The sequence below is a fragment of the Lynx rufus genome, unplaced genomic scaffold, assembly GCF_022079265.1.
Source record: "Lynx rufus isolate CCGP_SWC_20201006 ecotype Redwood Valley unplaced genomic scaffold, mLynRuf1.p SCAF_38, whole genome shotgun sequence".
In the NCBI taxonomy this organism is placed as follows: Eukaryota; Metazoa; Chordata; class Mammalia; order Carnivora; family Felidae; genus Lynx; species Lynx rufus.
In genome coordinates this window covers 1,472,309-1,494,348 of record NW_025814854.1, presented here as the reverse complement: position 1 = coordinate 1,494,348, position 22,040 = coordinate 1,472,309, and the positions used below count along the sequence as shown (strand labels likewise).

The following is a 22,040-nucleotide window of genomic DNA, read 5'->3' as shown; positions in this document are numbered from 1 at the left end:
CAGAGGCACGTAGGAGCTGGCTCCCAGGGCCCTCGCTAGCATCAGAAAGAATAATAGGATAGATTATAGCACGTACAGTCAGGAGTCATCCGGGTGTTCAGAGAAGGGAGGAGGGCGAGGCAGCTCTTTGACAGACAGACACTCACCGCTGCTCCATGATAGACGTGACAGAGAAGGCCACCGTGCAGCCTTCAGGGTGACTGTCAGTCCAGGTGAGCACCCTCGGTGGTCGTGACAAACAGCGGGTGTTCGCCTGGGGAATGCAGTATCCCCGCCGTCCGGGAGCAGCAGCCACAGGTGACTGGCAGATCACGAAGGGAATATCGAGTGCCCCTCGCTGGAGGAATCCGGCAGACCACCCCCTGCACACTGGTCAGAGGCGGCCTCCCCGTCAGGGCACGGGTGACGCTAGGGGCCTCTTGTGCGATCACGCAGGAAGGATGCGTCATGCCCGGAGTATGTCTGCTAACTCTGACGTGACGCCGTAAGCCCATGCTGGTGGGCAGCTGTCCTCAACTCAGAAAATGCAGTGTTGCAGGAGGAGAAAAGTTGACAAGGGGCTGGGTGGGGGACATGGGGGACGGGATGAGAATGTCACGTGGACGGTGTATCTTTGATGTGGTCACACAGCGAAGTGTCCTGTCCTCCAGGGTTTGTGCTGACGTGTTTAGAGGTGCACGCAGCTCCATGTGTTAAGCCAAAAACGTGTGTGGCTCAACACCCACACGTGTGACAGCACGTTCAGTGTGGTGAATCCAGGTGAGGGGTGTGTGGGTCGTCTTCGTAACCGTGCCTTCACAGTCTCTATAGAGCTTCGAACATCTTCACACGAAAAGGTTGAGAAAAGGTTTAGTGAACAGAAACTAACCTAGTGCAGCGTCCTCGATGACCCTTCTGCGTCTCCACACGCAGGCGAGGTGTTCCACGGCGTCAGCAAGGAGGACCACAGACACGCGGTGCCGGCCGCCCCGAGGAACAGCCCCACGGGCCTGGCGCCGCTCCCCGCCCTCGCCCCTGCCGCCCTCGCCCCTGCCTCCTCGCCTCACCTCGCAAGTCTCGCAGCCCCGTCCTTCCCCAGCACCGCGGCCACGTCCCCCGGGTTTGTGGACACGCGCAAGAGCTTCTGTCCTGCTCCCGGAGCCCCCCCGCCCCCCACCACAGACGGCTCCCTCAGCGCCCCCCCCAGCGTCTGCAGGTGAGCCTGGGGCCCGCCCCGGCGATCTGTTCCTGGGCATGTGCGGCTGAACGGCCAGGGAAAGATGGACAGGGGCGTGCCCAGCAGAGGCCGTGGGACGAGGGGAGGACACTGGTCGCATCTGTAGTCCTCAGAGCTGGGGCCACCAGGGATCGGTGTGCAGACCACCATCTAGCCACCAGCTGCTTCACGGGGGAGAGGGGTCGGGGGTACCTGGGTGTTTTTTAAGTTGTTATACATTCAGTGAAGAATGATACAACAGCTTTAAAAAAAAAGTTTGTTTTAATGTTTATTTTTGAGACAAGGGGGCAGGGGGAGGGGGAGCAGAAGGAGAGAGAGACACAGAATCCGAAGCAGGTTCCAGGCTCTGAGATGTCAGCACAGAGCCTGGTGCGGGGCTCGAACTCACAGACTGCGAGATCATGACCTGAGCCGAAGTCAGATGCTCAACCGACTGAGCCACCCAGGCGCCCCAAACAACAGTTTTTTTTAAAAAAAAAAAAAAAAAAAAAGATGATTTGGGGAGCACTTAGATGGCTCAGTCAATTGAGCGTCTGACTCTTGATCTCAGTTTGGGTCTTGATCTCAGGGTGGTGAGTTCAAGCCCCAAGTTGGGCTCTGCGCTGGGCAGGAAGCCTACTTAAAAAAAATAAAAAGATGATTTGTGTTGTGTTTGAATTTGCCTATGTGAAGCCATCCCCACACAGCCTCCACCGTCCGCCCCACGAAGCGGTGGCAGGAGGGACAGTGCAGAAAGAGACTGAGTGTGCCCTCCAAGATTATGTGCCTGCCCACACCACCTTTCCTGTGTGGCTCCTGGTGTCCGGGCAGCACCCTGCTCCCCATACAGCTGGCGGCTGGTAACCGCCTATGTGTGGTTTCACAGTGACCCCGACTGCGAGGGGCACCGCTGTGAGAACGGCGTGTATGACCCGCAGCAAGACGACGGGGACGAGAGCGCTGACGAGGACAGCTGCTCCGAGCACAGCTCCAGCACCTCGACCTCCACCAACCAGAAGGAGGGCAAGTACTGTGACTGCTGCTACTGTGAGTTCTTCGGGCACGGCGGGGTAAGTGTCCCCGGGGGCGAGTTCCTGGGGGGCCGGCACATCCTGGGGCAGCGGCGTGCGGCGCGGCCACACTGTGTGTAGAGCCCCAGGCGCAGTGTGAGGAGAACCGAGGGATGGTCCGGAGTCGTGGCTCGCCCTGTAGGTTGTACTCACCCTAAGGAGGTGATGAAGATACCTGCCCAGAGATGTAGCTCTAAGGATTACTGCATCTTTGCATTTGTTTGTGAGTTTTAAAACAATTGATGAGCTAGGGGCCTACTGAACAGCTGGCCGTGGAACCGTTGGGTCTGGGCTGTGCACAGCCGTGTGGTGGGGGTGCTCGCTGTGCGCGGTGTGCACGTGGGATTCCTGTTGCCGGGATACAGGGGATGTTGATGCACATACACACGTACACCTCCTTCCAGAAGGGTCTGTCTGTACAAGCAGACGTCAGCCGTGGTGCCTTGGGGGGGGCTGGGAGGAAAAGCAGCGACTGGTATTTTGCTCTTTTTCCACTTTTGTTCTGTCTGCATTTGCTCAGTGGGCACACGTGTGTTTAGTGTCAGGAAGAAATTTTGGCAGTGGGATTGAGGGCAGTTTTCTTTTTTCCTTTTGATGCTACACAAGAAACTACAAATGGATGAAAAGACTGTATAAACACTATTGACTTGAAAAGATAATCACTGTATCCTGTAGGAAGTACATTAACCCGTACATGTGGGTTCTTTTTCCTTTTTCAGTTTAAAAATACCTGTTCGTGTACATAGTTGGTCTTACGTTACCGCATTTTTCATGAACATGTGAAGGTTGACAGGGTCTGTGCTAGAACTGGTCTGGGGGTAACTGTGGTAGGTTTCCCTTTTTGCCACCATTTGTTTATCTTATTTTTCACAATGAACGCTTATTACCTGACAAATAAGGAAAAGTTTACTTCTAGGGATATGTGCTGGAATTGGCAGTATTCAGAGTCATGAAAACATGAAGCTTAATTGAGTTATGTTCTCATTTAATTGCCTTAGCCTCCGGCTGCTCCAACAAGTAGGAATTATGCAGAAATGAGGGAGAAGCTTCGTTTGCGGCTGACCAAGAGGAAAGAGGAACAGCCTAAGAAAGCGGACCAGCTCTCCGAGAGGGAGGGTGTGGTTGACCATCGCAGGGTGGAGGACCTTCTGCGGTTCATAAACAGCTCCGAGCCCAAGCCAGTGAGCAGCACCCGAGCCGCCAAGCGAGCCAGGCACAAGCAGAGAAAGGTGAGCGCGCCACAGGGTGCTGCCGGGGGCGGCGGGCGGGCCTCGGGGCCCCATGCCCACCATGCTGCCACAAGGGCCCCGGACCGTCTCTGTGTCCGTGGCAGGAGCCGGGCAGAAGCCCTATGTTGTATTTTCAGGACACAGCTTCCCCTTTTTAAAGTCACAGGTTTGTCAGTGGATCTAAAGCAGGCCTTTGGGTCCCTATGCCCAGCGGGGGCGCCGCAGCAGACCCACGACCTCTGTCTGTGAAAGAGCCTTCCTTCCCAGGGAGGTTGAGGAAGGAGCCCCTGGCTGGGAGTCAAAGGTGGTTCGCGGTGGGCTTTGGGAGACTGCGGGGAAACAAGTTACTTCGACATGCGGCTGGGACAGGGCTCTTGGCACGGTGACATCCTTGGGACCTCGTCCGAGGGCTCCTCCCGTCCCCTCGCTCCTCGTCCCCCAGCTGGCAGAGGACAGTCGGGCAGAGCCATCCCGGGAGAGGGCAGGCACGTGGCATCGCAGCCCCGGGTGGAAGAGTGGGATGGAGGGCCGTCGCGGGCAGCCCTGGGCACCTCTCTGCAGGGCGTGTGCATGGGCTGTCGCGAAAGCAAGCGTCTGCCGTGACTACACGGGTTGGGCCAGCGGAGGACACAACGTGCAGAGACTGTCCACTAGCACTTCCTCTTAGTGCTGCAAGTGAGGGCACGGGCCGCGTCTGCCCTTCTGTGTGCCTCAGCGCCCTGGGGCCAGGCCCATGCCAAGGCCATCCTGGTTCTGGCCTCCTACAGAGGCAGACCGTGGCAGATGGATCCGGGCTGTGCAGAGGGAACCTGGAAGGGCGCAGGCTCTGACAGCAGGAGGGGTGGCGGCTTCGGGAAGAGGCCAGGCACCTGCGAGGTCCCACGGAGACAGAGTAGAAACCTCCCCCACGTGTGTCAAAGTGGGCCACCCAGCAGGAGCCCTGTTGGGCTCCACGGCCCCAGGCGAGGTGGAGTTGAGGGGCTCTGAGGAGAAGCCTGCTCTGCACCCGAGGAGCCCGGGGTCTGCCGAGCCCCACTAGGGCGGGGCAGTGAGACGTATTCCCCACCAGGAGTGTTCCACCAGGGCCCACTCATCCCGTGTCCTCTGTACCCAGCACCCCGTCTTCCAGAGCGGCTCGCAGACCTGCTTTGCGTCTGGCTGACGGGCTGGTTGTTGAAGGCACCGTGTACCTGGTTTTGAGTTCCCTATAGATTCTGTCTTGTGGCAGATTTACCCCCCGACCTGCTGAAGGGGGCGCCCTGCTCCTAGACGCTGGGATACCTGTCCAAAGTAGCACCCACAGGGGCCACTCCGGGAGCTGCCTGTGGCTGCTTGCCGTGTCCAAGGCTTCTCTGTTAATAGGTGGAACCAGGAGTTTAAATAAGTTTTACCTGAATTGTCCAATTAAGTTTTTTTAAAAATCTGTCATCAAATTTTTAACATGATTTTATGTTGAAGTTTTTCACAATTACAAGTAAATTGTCTCTTAAAAATATTGCCTACTGAGATGTTGTGAAAAATCATGTAAACCCAGAAGGACTTCTAAATGCAGATGTGTTTGCCAAAGTTTGTTACTGGAGCCCAGGGATGCAGAGAGCCCCGCCTCTCGCTCTTCACGGCTTCTGTTTGTTGTCAGAGCAGAAGGAAGAGTTTGTGCCGAGGCTCTTGGACTGTGTCTCACCAGTGAAGCACGGTCTTCGCCAGGCGTGAATATTAACGTGACGCCACGCTGGAGGGCAGAAATAGCCAACGTCTGTTTGCCGTGTGACGTGGAATATATTAGCATGCCATTGGCTCTGTGACACTGGTGAAAACATGTTGAGGCCTTTGTTCATCTGCTAGGGTGGGAAAAAGGAGTTGCAGGTTTTTCAGTGCAGCGCGCACTTCTGACATGTGGATCCACCGGCCTCGCCCGCAGAGGCGCACTTGCCCAGCTGTGGTGGCAGGGGCACGGCCGTTAAACCGCCGTGTGATCGGTGTGCGCGGCTGGTTCTCATCCAGACGTCACGCTCCAGCGGGAGGCCGGCACAGGGCAGGGGCACCGCAGCTGCCTTGACCTGTTTTATAAAAGTGCCCAGCCACAAGCTCAGAGGCCGTAAGGAATTGTTTGCTAAGTGGCCCCCGCCACCACTACCGCCTCCAGTAAAGTAATGAGTGTATATACCTGGGTAGAAAGATTAAATCTCATGATTCCAGAGAGTAAAGTAATTTGGGGTGAGTGTGTTTTAAGCTTTGGGCTTATTATATATCCCCTTTCGGAGTTTACGTTCTTATTATATAAATTCGTTTTAAAGTTAATTGTTTTGTGTGCGTCTTCATGTTTAGAACACTTGCTGTTGTCTTAAGTTGCCTCTTTCCCCACGGCAGCTGGAAGAGAAGGCGCGCCTGGAAGCAGAGGCCCGGGCCCGGGAGCACCTGCACCTCCGGGAGGAGCAGCGGCGGCAGGAGGAGGAGGAGGAGTTTCAGCGGCTTCAGGAGCTTCAGAAGCTGAGGGCTGTGAAAAAGAAGAAGAAGGAGAGGCCAAGCAAAGACTGTCCCAAGTTGGACATCCTTGCTAGAAACTTCCAGGCAGCAGCAGAGTCTGTACCTAACTCTGAAAACATGCACAATGGCTCACTAGAGCAAATGGAAGAACCAGAGACCTCACCTCACTCCCCTTCCAGACACGGGGACCACTCAGAGCCGGGGCCGGGGCCGGGGGCCGACGGCGACGCCACCGACCCCATGGACGCCAGAGACTCCAAGCTCCTCCTCCCGAAGGAGGTCGGCGGGAAGCAGCAGGAGCCGCTGTCTTTTCTCCTTGACATCATGCATCAGCACAAGGAGGGGAGTGGCAAGCAAAAGCTCAAGCAGACCAGCAAGGCCAGCAGCGAGCCGGCAAGAAGGCCGGCCGAGCCCCCCAAGGCCTCCGAGAGCCAGCCCAGACCCCGGCCCCAGACTGAGTCGAAGGCAAAAGTCCTGGACCTCACTTCCCTGGCAGAGCAGAAAAGAGAGGAGAGGAAAGTCAACAGTAACAACAATAACAAAAAGCAGCTGAACCACGTCAAGGAAGAAAGGTTGAATCTGGCCCCCCAGGAGCCTGCCTCCCCCAGCGAGCACCCTCAGGACAGCAAGCTGGTGCCCGCAGACTCTCCTCAGCCCAAGGGCAAGAGCAAGAAAAACAGGAAGAAGAAAGGAGACAGAGTCAGCAGCTCAATCGGTAAATACGGAGCTTGGGGGCGGGGGGGGGGGGGGGGGGGGGGCGGGGAGTGTGGCTGGTGCCCCCTGTCCAGGGTGCTACCTTGTCCCTCCTGGCTTGTGCTTCTCGTGGCTTTGTCACTGCAGTGAGAGACAGTGGCCATTGTTTGCTTTTGTTAGTTTGAAATAATTGTAGACGGACAGAATTCCCCTACACTCTGATTCCCCAAAATCCGTGTGTTACCACATTGGCTTTGTCTGTCTTTTTCCCTCTTCTGTTGTTTTTCTGAAGCAAAGGAGAGAAATTTCAAACATGAAGCCCCTTTACCTTTGAATACTTCACTGTGGGGGCGCCTGGGTGGCGCAGTCGGTTAAGCGTCCGACTTCAGCCAGGTCACGATCTCGTGGTCCGTGAGTTCGAGCCCCGCGTCAGGCTCTGGGCTGATGGCTCAGAGCCTGGAGCCTGTTTCCGATTCTGTGTCTCCCTCTCTCTCTGCCCCTCCCCCGTTCATGCTCTGTCTCTCTCTGTCCCAAAAATAAATAAAAAACGTTGAAAAAAAAATTTTTTTTAAATAAATAAATAAATAAATAAATAAATACTTCACTGTGTATTTCCTCGAAACAAGGATACTCTCTCACAAAACCACAACACAGTTATCAAAATTAAGAAATTAACACTAGTACAATACCGTGACCTAATTATATAGGCCTTAACTCCTGAAGACGGAGCATTGAGAGGGTCCTCAGTGTGGTTTGCATTTCCATTTTTCTCTAATTACGGTGAGGTCATGTTTTTAAGAGCGGTTTGTCTCTTTTTTGTGAATTTTCTATTCTTTATTTTTTTCTCACTTTATAATTAGGTTTTCGGTCTTCTTATTTCCATGTTTAATAAGAGTTTTTCACGTTAGACATACTAGCCTTTTAATGTGTTACATACTGCAGGTACGTACGTGCTCCCAGTTCACAGGTTGTCTTCAGCCTTGCGGAAGTGTTCTCTGTCACTTTTATATAGTCAGTTCGTTGATCTCCTGTTGCCTCTGGATTTTAAATAACAGTCAGAAAGCGTCCCTCTAGCACAAAGGTGGAAGAGGGGTGTGCCTGTGTCTTGTAGCATTTGTGTGGTTCTGCCTTTTTCACGTAGTGCCTGGTACATTGGAGTTTGTTCTTGTGTATCCTGTGAGGCTTGGGTCCAGTATATGCTCTTTCTTTAAATGGTTAGCCTGCTGGCCCAGCATCAGGCATTAAAAATTCGTCCTGGGGTGCCTGGTGGCTCAGCCGGTTAAACATCCGACTTTGGCTCAGGTCATGATCTCATGGTTTGTGGGTTCGAGCCCCACGTCGGGCTCTGTGCTGACAGCTCGGAGCCTGGACCCAGCTTCGGATTCTGTGTCTCCCTCTCTCTCTGCCCCTCCCCCTCTCACGCTCTGTCTCTCAAAAATAAACATTAATTTTTTTTTTTTTTTTTTTTTTTTTTAGTTAAAAAAAAAAAAAATTCATCCTGCCCCAGTGATTCAGGACATCTCCTTTGCGCCACACTAAATTTCTACTCTGGAATTTCTGTTCTTTTCTGCTTTGCTTTGTCGTGTGCTGTTGCCGCACTGAGTTAGTTATTTGGGGAGCCCTGTGTGTTTCAGTGAGGCCTCTCCTCATAGGTGTTTTCCAGCATTGTCCTGGCTGTTTATTCCTCTCTGTGCTTCCGTGTGGACTTCAGTGTCCGCGTGCTGGGGCCATAAAAAAAGCTTTGTTGGTATCTTTATTGGAGTTGCATTAAATTTATTCATTAGTTTAGGGGAGAATTGATGCCTCTCTGAATTGATTGCCCTTTCCAGATGTAGGAGTGTTTCTCCACTCGTTCACATCCACTTTTGTGGCTTTTAGGAATGTTCTGAAATTTCTCTCGTAGATTGTCCACATTTCTTACTGAGTTTCTTGCTCACTACGTATTCGATCTTCCTCGTTTGCAGTGTCATTGTGGGACTCCTCACCGTTATGTCTTCTCGCTCTGTGCTTTATGTGCATTAGCCACTAGTCACAGTCACCACTGAGCACGGGGAATGTGGCTGCTCCAAGTGGAGGGTGTTGTAGTGCAAACATACAGTGATCTTGAAAGCCTTGTATGAAAAGAATGAATATGAATACAAAATACAACAGTGTAACTTTTGTACTGATTACAGGTGGAAATGATCGTCTTTTGGCTATATTTTAATTGAACGAAATGTATGTTACTAAAATTAATTTTACCTATTTTTAATTTTGTTATTGTGGCTACCAGAAAATCTTAAATTATATTTGTGGCTCACATCATATTTCTGTTGGATAGTGCTGCTCTGAGTGGTTGTTTGTGTACACAAAAGCTATTGATTTTTGCATATTAACTTTATGTCTTCTGTCTTACGGAATCATTTTATTGTTTGAGTGTTATTGTTGATTCTCTAGGGTTCTCCAGCTGTTCTATCGTATATATACAAATAGAGAAAGCTTTATTCCAACTTTCCCAAGTCTTACCCTCCCAGGGTTTGATTGTATCATTCTCAATCTTAACAGAAATGTCTGGTGTTTCCACATTAAGTCAGATTCTGGCTTTAGGGTAAGGTTTATATATCTTACCATTTTGAGAAAATATGCAATGAGTCCTACTTTTATGGAGTGGTTTTTTTTTAATCAGGAATGGGTGTTGAATTTGGTGAAAGATTTTCTGGAATCTGTGGACATAAATATGATTTTTCTTCTTATACCTATTATATTATTAGGTTTCCTAATGTTGAAGCAGGCTTGGATTCCTGGAATGAAGCCCATTTGCTTGTAGTGTATTGTATTCTTTAGTTTTGGGTTCTGTTTGCTATGATTTTAGTTAGCATTTTCATACCAATATTGATAAGAGATACAGGTCTGTAACTTTTTTTTTCTCCTGCTTCCTGTATTAGCTTTGGCTACTAGTATCATATTTCATAAAGAAATGTAAAAAATTAGGGTTTCTTGTTTGTTTTTCATTTTCAGTGTTCTAGAACAATTCACCCTGCATTGAGACTATCAAAGCTTTCAAGTTCTGAGAGAAAAACTCCTATGCAGCCCTTTGGGCCTGGTGCTTTTTTATGGGCTAGGTCCTTGATAATTTTGTCTCTTTTCTGAGAAAGATAGAAATGGAAATTAGTTTATTTGGCATTGCTGTTTCTAATGAGGTTAATTTTAGTAAACTGTATTCACATAGTAAATTATTTTTTCAGCTAGGTTTTCCAACTTATTTACGTAGATGTGTGCAAAGTACCTTATTTTTAAAAATTTATTTTCAATGGCTATTTTCCTCATCATTATTTATGTTTTCTCCCCATTCTGTTTCATTCATTAGTTAATAGTTTGTCTATTTTGGGGACGCCTGGCTGGCTCAGTTGGTAGAGCATGTGACTCTTGATCTCAGTCAGGGTCATTGAGTTCAAGTCCCATATTGGGTGTGGAGCCTATTTAAAAAAAAAATTGTTTTGTTACCTTTTTTTTTTTTTTTTTTTAACCAGCCTCTTGATTTATTAAATAGGTTTACTGTTGTTCTAATACCTCATGAATTTCTGCTTTTTATCTTTATTTTCTTCCTGTGCTTTCCTTTATTTTCTTGATTATTTCCCAACTTTTTGATTTGGGAATTGAGTTCATTTGTTTTCATTCCACCATTTGTCTTGATCAAAGTATTAAGTGCTTCAGATTTTTCTCTGATCATTCCTTTAAATATATTTCATAGTCTGATAATGTTTCCATTTTGGTTTTTTTGTTTGTTTTTAAGAAATTCAGTAATTTCTTTGTTTTTATCCCTCATTCACTAGTAGTGTAATAGGTGACTTTTAGGTTTTTGGGTGGGAGAATTGTTTTTGTATGTTTAATAATTTCTAGGTTTTCTGCATTGTGATCAGAGTTTGTTGTTTGTAATATTTTTGTTTTGTGGAATTTGCAGGTATTTTTTTTGTGACTGTTCCATATATACTTCAGATAAAAGTGTATTTTTTCTGTTATCATGGGGAAAATTGAATATGTATCTCCCATCATGTATCGATGAGTTACAGTAAGGGTTAGGTCTTCTGTATCCCATACTTGTTTCTTGTGCTCTTGACCTGTCTTTTCTTATTTATTATTAATGAGTTTCTATGTTGTATTTCTTGTAGTTTTGCCTTATAGAGGTGGTGTTTGTGTTATTTGGTGCACTATAAATAACTACACATGTTGTATAACTATATATATAATTATATGACTATAATAGCTAACTACAATATCTTCTTAGTGAATTGTGGTTTTTAGTCCTGAGAAAACATCCTTCTGTTGTGTTTTTGTGCTTTTGGCTTGGATTCTACTTTAGTTAAGATGGTGATCGTTGCCCTTGTTTTGTCTCCATTCACCTGGCGGGGCCCCTCTGTGCTAACCCCTTTCTGAGTCACTTAGTGTTAGCTCATTCTCTGATTTTAGGTAGCACAAATCTGAGTCTTGCTTTGTGAGCCAAATGGAAACTCTTATCTACAGGTGAGTTTAAGCCCATTCCCATGTATTATTACTGTGTGCTTTGTGTCGGCTCTGATTACAGTTTATAATTACTCTGTGTATTTTATACTTACTGTTTCTTTTTCTATGTGATGTGTTTCCTTAGCTTTTATTTGTAAAAAATCATTGGTTTTCACGACACTTGGCAGTCTTGTCTGAGTGCGTTCCTCCACACCTGCACGTCTAGTGCCCCGTCCTTGCTTTCCTTCCACTGCTGGCTCCACGGGAAGCGCTCAGACACCCATTTATTGCCGGGGCAACAGTCTGTGAGCCGATCCCATTCTTTCCATTTCGCAGTCCCTTCTCTTCCCGGTTTCAGCCGCGTTATTTCCGCTGTGTCAGACACACAGTACTCATAGGTCCACAGCTGATTACATTCCGTGCTTGTGCTGGTCCTCCTGTGAGGTTTTCCCAGCCCTCTTGTGGTTGGGTGGAGCTTGCTCTTGGGCACGTGTCCCCAAGCAAGGGTCAGGGGCACAGAATTCTCTGAGCTTTGGCAAAGCAGAACATTTCCTGCACTCTTAATGATGAACAGACAGCCTGGCTGGATATGAAATACTTGGGTCATACTTTCCACTCTGATTAATACAGCTTTGTTGTGAAAAACGTCTTTGTGGTACTGAAACTGGTCATGGTTCTCTTTTTTCCCTTATACCAAGATGTGCAATACTGATTATTAGTTCTAATCAGAAGAAAAGAATATAAGAAATTTGCTTTATTGGGATACCTGGGTGGCACAGTTGGTTAACCATTCAGCTCTTGATTTCGACTCAGGTCACCATCTCATGGTTTGGGAGATCAAGCCCCTCATCGGGCTCTGTGCTATTAACCCGGAGCTTGGGAGTCTCTCTCTCTCTCTCTCTCTCTCTCCTCTCTCTCTGCCCCTCCCCCTGCTTGCGAGAGCGCTGCACTCAAATGAAATAAACATTTTTCTCAAATGAAATAAACATTTTTTTTTAAAGGAAAAAAATAAATTGCTTTAGTAAGACAGCTTTCCTAGCAGATGTACCTGCTCTGTCTGCTTTTGTGGTCGTTCCTCTTCTAGAACTGTTAATGGAATGACTATTGATTAGAGATTGTTCCTACCTTTAGACTTCACTTTCATTGTATCTGTAAACACCCCTGGGGCTCCTGGGTGGCCCAGTTGATTGAGCTTCCTACTGTTGATCTCAGCTCAGGTCTTGACCTCCGGGGTCCTGAGTTCAAGCCCCTATTGGGCTCTGCACTGGGCATGAAGCCTACTTTAACAAAACAAACAAACTAACAAACAGAAAAACCCTCCTGCCCCATCTTGCTCTTCCTCATACATCGGTGTTGCCTTGAACAGGGCGTCAGCGAGTTGAGTCGGCAGCCAGACGAGTGAGGTCTTCTCGATGTCCAGACAGAGCCCTGGTCAGAGTAGTCTTTGTGGCTGGGGAGGGACGGACTGGGCCGTGGAAGCCAGGCAGCTGTGACTGGGCGTGTTGTGAGGATGACTGTGCCGGCTAGTGAAGGCCAGCACTGAAGCAGTGGCAGTGGATGGAGATGGGGGAGTCCCTGACTTTTCACAGAGCGCTTGCCCAGCACCTAGAGAGTGTGACGTATGGGCAAGGGGGGATGGGAGGCTCACTGTCAGGAAAGGAGCAGGCTTGCAGCAGAGTATGGGGACCCACTGTTGCCTGTATTGGGGGTCAGACGCCCGAAGGCGTGTGTTTGCAGGAGGTAGCTTTATAAGCGTGGAACTCAGGAAAGCCGTCTGGGGCAGGGGTGGAGGTTTGGTGGTGTCGGTATCCAGGTGGAAGGAGGGATTGGGGGAGTTGCGGAGGAGGAAGGCTGAGAGTAGGAGGGCCTGGGTCCGGCAGGGGCAGGGGGCTGTCTGTGCAGGAGGGGCTGTGGTCACGCAGGTCCCGACAGGGAAGCTCTTCCTTGCCGTTTCTGTGAGCTCACGGATGTGAGGGCGCTCTGCCTGGTGGCAGAGGTCGTCAGTGGTGCTAGCTGCTTACACAGGGGAACCATGTCTTGTGCTGCTGTGGAAGTGCCCCAGTGAGGGGGGAAAAGGTGTGTCTGTTTGTTAAAGATTATGAAAAATTGCCCCGTGCCAAAGTCTGCAGGGAGGCGGACACTCTGCACCCTGCTCTGATGGGGCTGGCTGTTGTGCCTGCACTGATGGTCCCACGCGAGGCCCAGACAGGGCCCAGGAAGTGCCCGGCATCCCACAGGTACCAGATGGGGTGGGCAGAGCAGAAGCGAGAAGTTGAAACCCTCAAACTGGCTGAGATTCCAGGAGATGGAATAGTCCCAAATCATTAGCCACCCTGCTATCCTAACTGTTTTCAGATTGGGTGATTTAACTGCAAAGTGAAAAGGCAGCCTTGCATTTTTATTGGAACAGCCTGAAAAGTTTTTGATGATGTTTCTGGGATGTTGCATATGTAAACCAAGTGTCTGGGAGAGCCATCTTCCTGTAGAGGTTGATGTCTGGGACCGGGGTACAATTGTGCCCTCTTACTGTGAGGGACAGCGTTTTCCTCCCCTTCATGCTGCCCTCTGGGCAGCTTCTCTATTCACTAGTGCACTCCTGCCCCCAGTAGGGACTTAGGGCAGCCTCTGGGCTCACAAGCACTTGGGTTTGCAAGAGTCTTCCGAAGGGCTCTCCCATCATGGAGATGTGTCAATTAAAGACCGGTGCCTTGGGGATTGGGTGTCAGCACATGGGCCTCTTCTGGAGGGACCTGAAGCGACAGCTGCTTTGCTCCGCAACCACGTGAGTTCCCCGATGTCCAGGTTGGACCTGGATGTCCACAAGCACGTGGGACTCAGCTGCCCTCTTTTGGCTGTTTGTGAAATCTCATCTTGGAGAACATTTTCGGTTTGCGAAGCTGTTAAGGTTAAGTAGCGTAAAGCCACATGGTTTCTTCTCTTGTAATGCGACTTGCCTTGTTGCTTCCGTTTGACAGATGATGTCTTTCTGCCTAAAGATATCGACCTAGACAGCGTGGACATGGACGAGACCGAGAGGGAAGTGGAGTATTTCAAAAGGTAAGTGTGGGGGCTTGTGTCTGAAGTAACGTGGGCTCACGGCTGCCACACACGACCCTCCCGTGGCGTTGCCACTTGTGTGGGGCACAAGTTCTGTCATCTGGCCAAGGAGCCTGGTTCCTCAGTAGCATTGCAGCCCTGTGACGGCCTGCCACACGTGTCCCTCCCTAGCCCCAGCACACACACTGGCCTCCTCACTCCCGCTTGCTTCTCCCCTCCCTTCTGTGTGAAGACTGGTTTAGGACAGTGCTTCTCGACGTGCTCCGGACCAGCTGCACCAGTGGGGCACACAGGCCTCTCCCCACACCTGCAGGGTCAGGCGCTGGGGAGGGACCTGACGTCTGTATGATCACAAGCATCCCTGGTGACCCTCATGTGTGCTGACACTGAAACATTATGGCATGCTTTTAAGGAGAAAAGTAACATTTTAGATATTTTCTGTTTTCCTGACGAGCATCAGACTTTATTAGTACTGTGTTCGATAGTATTTTATCTTCTTTGTGAATTTTGGCAAGCAAATTTTATTTTAAAGCTCCTTGTTCCTTCTTTGTTAGTACTTTAACTTCTTTGTTTCAGGTAACCACACACACACACACACACACACACACACACACACACACAAGGAGCAGTGTGTTTGCTCTGAATTCTAATTGTTCAGGATAGGATAGGACAGAAAAGAAGTCTAAATATTTCTGGGAATTATATTTATTATGTAATTTATGTATGTGTGTGTATGTATCTCAGCAGACGGAATAAAGCATCTGCTCAAGTTGGACATGTGTTCATTACAAAAACTCTTAAGTAGGACTACACAGGCACATCCTTAACATAATAAAAGGTATCCATAAAGTACAACAAATGCCATACTGACAGTGAAACATTAAAAACTGCCCCTTGAGATTAAAAAAGAAAAAAGAAGAGAAGGATGCCCATCATCACAACTTCTGTTTGCGAAGACGTAAGAAGAAAAAAAAGGGTAAGAATCAGAAGGAAGAAATGGGATTGTCATTCTCAAGTGGTACAGATGTGTTTGTACAAAGTCCAGAATGACCTATAGGTAAATCACTTGCATTAGTAAGAGAGTTTGCCCTGAAGCTAAATTCTGGGGAGCAAGGGATGGAATAGGGACTTTTCTTGGATAAAAGCAGAACTTTGGAGGGAAATTTTCCAAGGTAGGTCTGTAGGCCTCATATATTTTTGAAATCATGCATGTGCTTATAAACAGAGATTATCAAACACCCAAGACCTGGGGAAAACAAACCTCTAGAAATGAAAAATATAATTATTAAAATCAAGATCTTAATAGGTACACGATAAACAGCTTAGACACTTCTGAAGAGGGAATTCGTGAATTTGAAGAAATATCTCAGACATACCCCCCGAATGCACCACAATTCAAGGAAAATAGAAAATATAAAAGAGGTTAAGAGACATGGAGGAGAGAGACGGAGTCTAACATATACATTTAACTGGACCCCCCCCCCCCTTTGGAGAAGATGGGGACTATAGAAAAGCAGTATGTAAAGAGAAATGGTGCCTGGGGACTCTGAAGAGCTAATGAGAAATCCAAATCTACAAATTCAACAGTACAACATATACCATTAGGATAAACAAATAAAAATGCATTCCTCAACATAGCAAATGTAAAACCCAAAGACCATGGAGTGATATTTTCAGTGCTGGGAGAAAATTGTCAGTCTATAACTATGTTTCCCACAAACCTAGTCTTTAACATAAAAGAAAAACTACAGGAACTTGCTACAAAAACATCTGTATAAAAAAAACATCTGGGGCGCCTGGTTGGCTCAGTCGGTTGAGCGTCCGGCTTCGGCTCAGGTCATGATCTCACAATTTCTGGATTCGAGCCCTGCGTCGAGCTCTGTGCTGACAGCTCGGAGCCTGGAGCCTGCAGCCTGCTTCGAATTCTGTTCCTCCCTCTCTCTCTGCTCCTCCCCCGCTCATGCTGTCTCTCTCTCTCTCTCTCTCTCTCTCTCTCTCCTTCAAAAATAAATAAAAACATTAAAAAAAAAATCTACACTTCAAGAAAAAAGATTGATCTTAGAAAGTCTGATTTGCAGAAAGGAGAGAGAAACAGCCTGATAAATGTCAGTAAATAAAATGCTTTCTTTGTAACAAGATAGTACTAATAGCCAGTTGACATTATGTCTGAAAGAACCACCGTATTGAACAGTAGCTTGTGAATTCGTGTAAAGTAGAGCTGAGTATCCTCAGGTTCTTTTATCATTCAGGTATTTAGCAGTTAAGTATTCCAGGTTTTTTTTTAATGTTTATTTATTTGTGAGAGAGAGACAGAGTGTGAGTGGGGGAGGGGCAGAGAGAGAGGGAGACACAGAATCGGAAGCAGGCTCCAGGCTCTGAGCTGTCGGCACAGAACCCAAGGCAGGGCTCGAACTCAGGAACCGTGAGATCATGACCTGAGCCAAAGTCGGACGCTTACCAACTGAGCCCCCAGGTGCCCCAACAGCTAAGGATTTAATATTGAAACTCTGAGGTGAAGGTGATACAGTTTCACAAGCAGTCCTTAAAAGAATAGAAATAGGCTGTATAAATTGCTAATCTATAGAAGGAAAAAAAAAATCAAAACTCAGAAAAAACAAATGTAAAGAAGGTACAGTAAACAAATTTTAAAAACACGAGAGACACAAGTTCAGTTTTACCAGCAACCATTATAGATAAAAAGTTTGTCAGATTGTGTTAATAATTTTAAATACACATATACATACTTACACACATGCACGCACACACACATACACGTACCATTTACGAGAACGTACTGAACATACCTAAAACGATGAATAGAAAGGTGGAAATAAAGAGGGAAAAGGAAGCTACTGTATAGTTATGTTATTTATTTGCTTATTTTATTTTTAAATTTAATGTTTATTCAGTTTTGAGAGACAGCAAGCAGGGGTTGGGCAGAGAGAGAGAGGGAGACACAGAATCTAAAGCAGGTTCCAGGCTCTGAGCTGTCAGGACAGGGCCCGACGTGGGGCTCAAACCCACGAGCTATGAGATCATGACCTGAGCTGAAGTCAGACGCCTAACTGACTGAACCACCCAGGCGCCCCTGTATAGTTATGTTATTATCAGACAGAATGTTTTAATATAAGGGACAGATGAAGGTTGCTATACAGTAATAAAAGGTTCAGTGTGTGAGGAAGACATAGAAATTTTAAACTAAGTACTTAATGAAATAGCTTCAAAACACAAAAAGGAAAATTGTTTTGGGCTGCACGGAGAATCTAATCCACTCTTCTTGTAGGACATCTCAGACTCTTTTTCTGTGTGGCTGCTCGCTTGAGCAGTGCAAGCACCCACAAGGATGTGGGGGATCAGCAGAGCTTGGCCAGCAAGCTGAGTCTAATGAGCACAGATGAAACTGTGTCCAGAAACCGGGGTCTGTGTTCTTACGCACACAGGGAACGTTCACAGAAGCAGAACACTTGCGGGGCCATGGAAAGCAGGGCTCAGAGGTTTCAGAGAATGAATATGCATAATTTGTGTTCTCTGCCCGTAACATGTTTAAGTAGGAAATGTGCAACAAGTAAAATTTTAAGTCCCTTAATATTTGGAAATCTGAAAGTATATACATGTAAATAACTCATGGGTTAATAAATAAGAAACCACAGTAAGACATTTTAAATACACGGAGCTAAAAGATGGGGAAAACGCATATGAAAACCTGAAGGATGTGGAAAAAGTTTGCTCTTTCAGTGAAGCCTTGAATGCTGCCAAGTGAGTTTTTAAAACTGAAAATAATGACTTGGGATTTCATTTGAGAAATTAGGGAAAGAACAACCAAATCCAAAGAAAGTAAAAGGAGATAATACATAAAAGAAAAATAACGAAATAAAAAACAAATACAGAGAAGATCAACAAAGCCAAAATTTGACTCTACAAATATTAACTACATAAATAAACTTTTGAGAGACTGGTCAAGAAAAATCGGAAAAACAAAAAAAGACACAAAAGAATATAGTAATTAGATGGAAAGGAACCAGGATGTCAGTGATTATCAAAGTTGGACCATGGCTGTGTCCATTTCACTGCATTCGATTTTGTGTGGGTCTAAATCTTACATAATAAAGAGGGTTTTTTTAATTTCATGAACATGTAAATGGAAAGGATGGCATAATTAATAACTACAGGTGCTGCAGTAATTAAGATACAAGAGGACACTGGGAACAACTGCATGATTAATTTTAAAACTTAGGTACGAAATCAACCCAATAAATAGCTTGAATGATCCAGTAACCATCAAAGAAATCAAAGCAGTTATAAGTCTTCCCAGTGAGAAAACTATATTCTGACGGTTTTGCAGAGAATTCTCCCAAAACCTCAAACAGATTATCCAAGCTTATACTGATTCTACCAGAGAATGGAAACAACACAGGACTCCCCACCTCATTTTATGAGAGAAGGAAGAATTTTATACCAAAATCTGCTAAAAAGCAATACAGAAAACATGAAAAATTACAGATCTCTTTCAGTCATGAATATTAGATGTAAAATCATCAAGAAAAAGTTCACATCAAGAAAAAGTTCAAATCCAACAGTATTTTAGGAAGCAATATACGACCAAACAGATGTACCCCAGGGATGAATTCAAGGAGTATTTAATATTAGGAAATCCACAAATGCGATTTGCTAAACTGATACATTAACGAAGAACCATATGATCATTCCATAGGTTCAGAAAAAACACTTGATAAAATCTTAGCACTCTGTTAAAGAGAAGAAGAAGAAGAAGAAGAAGAAGAAGAAGAAGAAGAGGAGGAGGAGGAGGAAGAGGAGGAGGAGGAGGAGGAAGAAGAAGAAGAAAAATGGTAAACTAGCAATAGAAGGAAATATCCTTAACCTGAAAAGATTTACCAAAAGAAGAGAGAGAAAAGAAATTCACATGGAACGTTTTCTGAAATGGGAAACATGGAAGCGCGTGCAACACAGAGGTGCTCTGTTTCCACTTCTGTTCAACCTTAAATTATAATTCCTAGACAGCAGAATAAGAGAAGAAAAGAAATTAAACGCTTAAGGAGTGGAAAGGAGGAAATAAAATTCCATTTTACAGATGATCTAAGGGTCTACAAAGGGGATTACAGAAGAATTTAGTAAGGATCAGTGTACAGAAGTTACATTTCTCTACAGCATCCATAATTTGAAGATGTAATTTAAATAAAGACAGCATCTATAATAGCACCAGAATCTGTGCAATGTCCATGAATAAACCTAACAAAAGTTGCACAGGACTTATGCATAGAAGACTTTGAAACGTGACTGAAGAACACTGAAGACCCAGATCCTATATTCATTGACAGGAAAAGTCAGTATCATAAAGCTGTCGTGTTTCCCAAAATTTATCTGTAGATTTTAAAACCAAGAAGAATTTTATAAAATTTAGCGTTTTTAAAACATGTTAGGATGGATATATCGTGCTTGCAGTCACACAATGAAATGCTATACAGCAGCAAAAAGGAGTGAACTAGAGCAGTCTGCAACATGGATCTTACAAACTGAATAGTCAACAAAAGGCAGAACACGAGAATGTATATAATACCCTGTTTGTATAAAGTTCAATTGAGACACAACTGAAGTACATCTTTTTTTTTTTTTTTAATTTTTTTTTTTTTCAAACGTTTATTTATTTTTGGGACAGAGAGAGACAGAGCATGAACAGGGGAGGGGCAGAGAGAGAGGGAGACACAGAATCGGAAACAGGCTCCAGGCTCTGAGCCATCAGCCCAGAGCCTGACGCGGGGCTCGAACTCACAGACCGCTAGATCGTGACCTGGCTGAAGTCGGACGCTTAACCAACTGCGCCACCCAGGCGCCCCTGAAGTACATCTTTTTAATATACCCACCAATCAGTCCAGCAGCTCCACTCCTGGCTGTCTGCCCAAGAGAAACAAGAGTGTATCCACACAAAGACCTACACATGAATGTTTCTAGAAGTTTTATTTGTAATAGCCAGAAACGGGGGACAACCCAGATGTCCACAGCAGATGAACAGATAAACCATGCTCTGTCCATCTGGTGGACGCCACTCAGCAATGAGAAGCAACCTCCTGATGAAACACCATAGATGGATCTGAGAAGCAGTGTACTTAGTGGACTAAGGAGCGCATCCTGTGAAGTTCCATCTACATGAGATTCCAGAAAATAAGGTTCATCTGTAGTGACAGACAACAGATCGCCGTTTGCCTAGGGCCAGGGAGCCAAGGAGATGACAGACAACAAAGGGACACAGGAAAATTGGGGATTTCCTGGAGATGTTCTGTCTGAATTGAGGGGAGAGTATATTGTTCGGGAATACTACACATAGATGTTAAGACTATAAAGAAAAGCAAGGAAATTATTGACAAAAAGCCAGAATAGTGATTACTTGGAGCAGGGCGGGGCCCAGCTGTGGCTGAAGCAGGTGCTGGGTGGGGTTGCCTGGGTACTGGCAGCGTCCCAGGGCTTGATTCTCGTGATCCACAGTGTTTGCCTTATAATTTTTCTTTATAGTGCATGTCTGTTTCATTTATTCTTCCTTATGTGTATTACATTTATAAGAAACAAAAACAAAACAAAACAAAAAAACCTTATAAAGGATTGATAATGATGCTCATTTTCTTGCCCATTTTAAAGACTTAGAAAGTCATGATTATTAAAACATCATGATATTCGTGTAGAATATCGTGGAGCCCAGAAATAGGCTATACAAACACAGAGCTTTGGTTTATAACAAATGAAGGTGTGTTCATAAATGGGGCTGTGACATTTAAATTTGAATACTTAGCTCACACCATACTCAAAGGTCAGCTTTAGATGAGTTGAGATTCTAAATGTCAAAAGTAAGCCTTTTAATTGGGAATATAGGTGAATATATTTTTGACCTCAGAGTAGGGAAAGATTTCTTAGAAACAACAACCATAGGGGCGCCTGGGTGGCACTCAGTCAGTTGAGTGTCCGACTTCGGCTCAGGTCATGGTCTCGCGGTCTGTGAGTTCGAGCCCCGCGTCGGGCTCTGTGCTGACAACTTGGAGCCTGGAGCCTGGAGCCTGCTTCAGATTCTGTGTCTCCCTCTCTCTCTGCCCCGTCCCTGCTCATGCTCTGTCTCTGTCTTTCAAAAATAAATGCTAAAAAAAAAAAAAACAAAAAAAAAAACCTCAAAAAAAAAAAAAGAACCATAAAAGATTGATAAATTAAACAACATTAAAATCAACAGTTTTTTTTAAGAAAGTGAAGAAATAGTATTTGTAGCACATCACAAAGGATTAGTATCAAAATATAAAAAAGAAACATTATAAAACAGAAAAAGACAAACCTGTTGACAAATGGGCAAACAAAATGATCGGCGGTACAGAAAAGTGACCAGTAAACCGGCCAGGTCTTTAGCCTGAGCGGGAGCTGGGCACAGAGGAGCAGCGGCTCTGCCCACCGCTTCTGGGAGTGCAGAGGGGCTCCAGCAACTGTGGGAAAGGGTTTGGTGGAATCGGGTAGAGTGGAAGTGGTACGTTTCACGGAGCCCCACTGCCTGCCCCACATGGGTGCGCATGTGCTCAGCCCAGGCCGAACCACGTGAGCACGGCGTCCACTTGTCTGTTCCCCGTGGTCTGCTCTTACGGCCTTGAAAATAACAAAGTGTGGCTTCGTGGAGGAATTGCACAACATAATGTTGAAAGAAAGCAGTAAGAAAAAAATAATAGTATGGTTCTGTTTCTGGAAGTCCATGAATCAGCACATGAAATACTGCTGAGGAACCATAAGACCTGGGGCTGATTATCACCTATGGCAGGGCTGCCTCCTGGGAGAGGATAGCAAGGTGCTGTC

The 22,040-nt window shown here is 46.3% G+C and overlaps 1 protein-coding gene and 1 long non-coding RNA gene across 7 annotated transcripts in view; both read left to right on the top strand.

Annotated features, from left to right (window-relative positions):
- FAM193A (family with sequence similarity 193 member A) overlaps positions 1-22,040 on the top strand; it is a 163,921-nt gene that overhangs the window by 139,755 nt on the left and 2,126 nt on the right. For all 6 annotated transcript variants that reach the window (XM_047094167.1, XM_047094164.1, XM_047094165.1 and 3 more), the window contains 5 exons: positions 913-1,195; positions 2,082-2,265; positions 3,264-3,494; positions 5,862-6,693; positions 14,126-14,207. In XM_047094167.1, coding sequence (XP_046950123.1) covers positions 913-1,195; positions 2,082-2,265; positions 3,264-3,494; positions 5,862-6,693; positions 14,126-14,207 — 1,612 coding nt within the window. The remainder of the gene's footprint in view (positions 1-912; positions 1,196-2,081; positions 2,266-3,263; positions 3,495-5,861; positions 6,694-14,125; positions 14,208-22,040) is intronic.
- On the top strand, positions 14,409-19,000 carry LOC124522623 (uncharacterized). The gene is made up of 2 exons (XR_006964815.1): positions 14,409-15,183; positions 18,919-19,000. It is a non-coding gene; the product is annotated as an uncharacterized LOC124522623 (long non-coding RNA).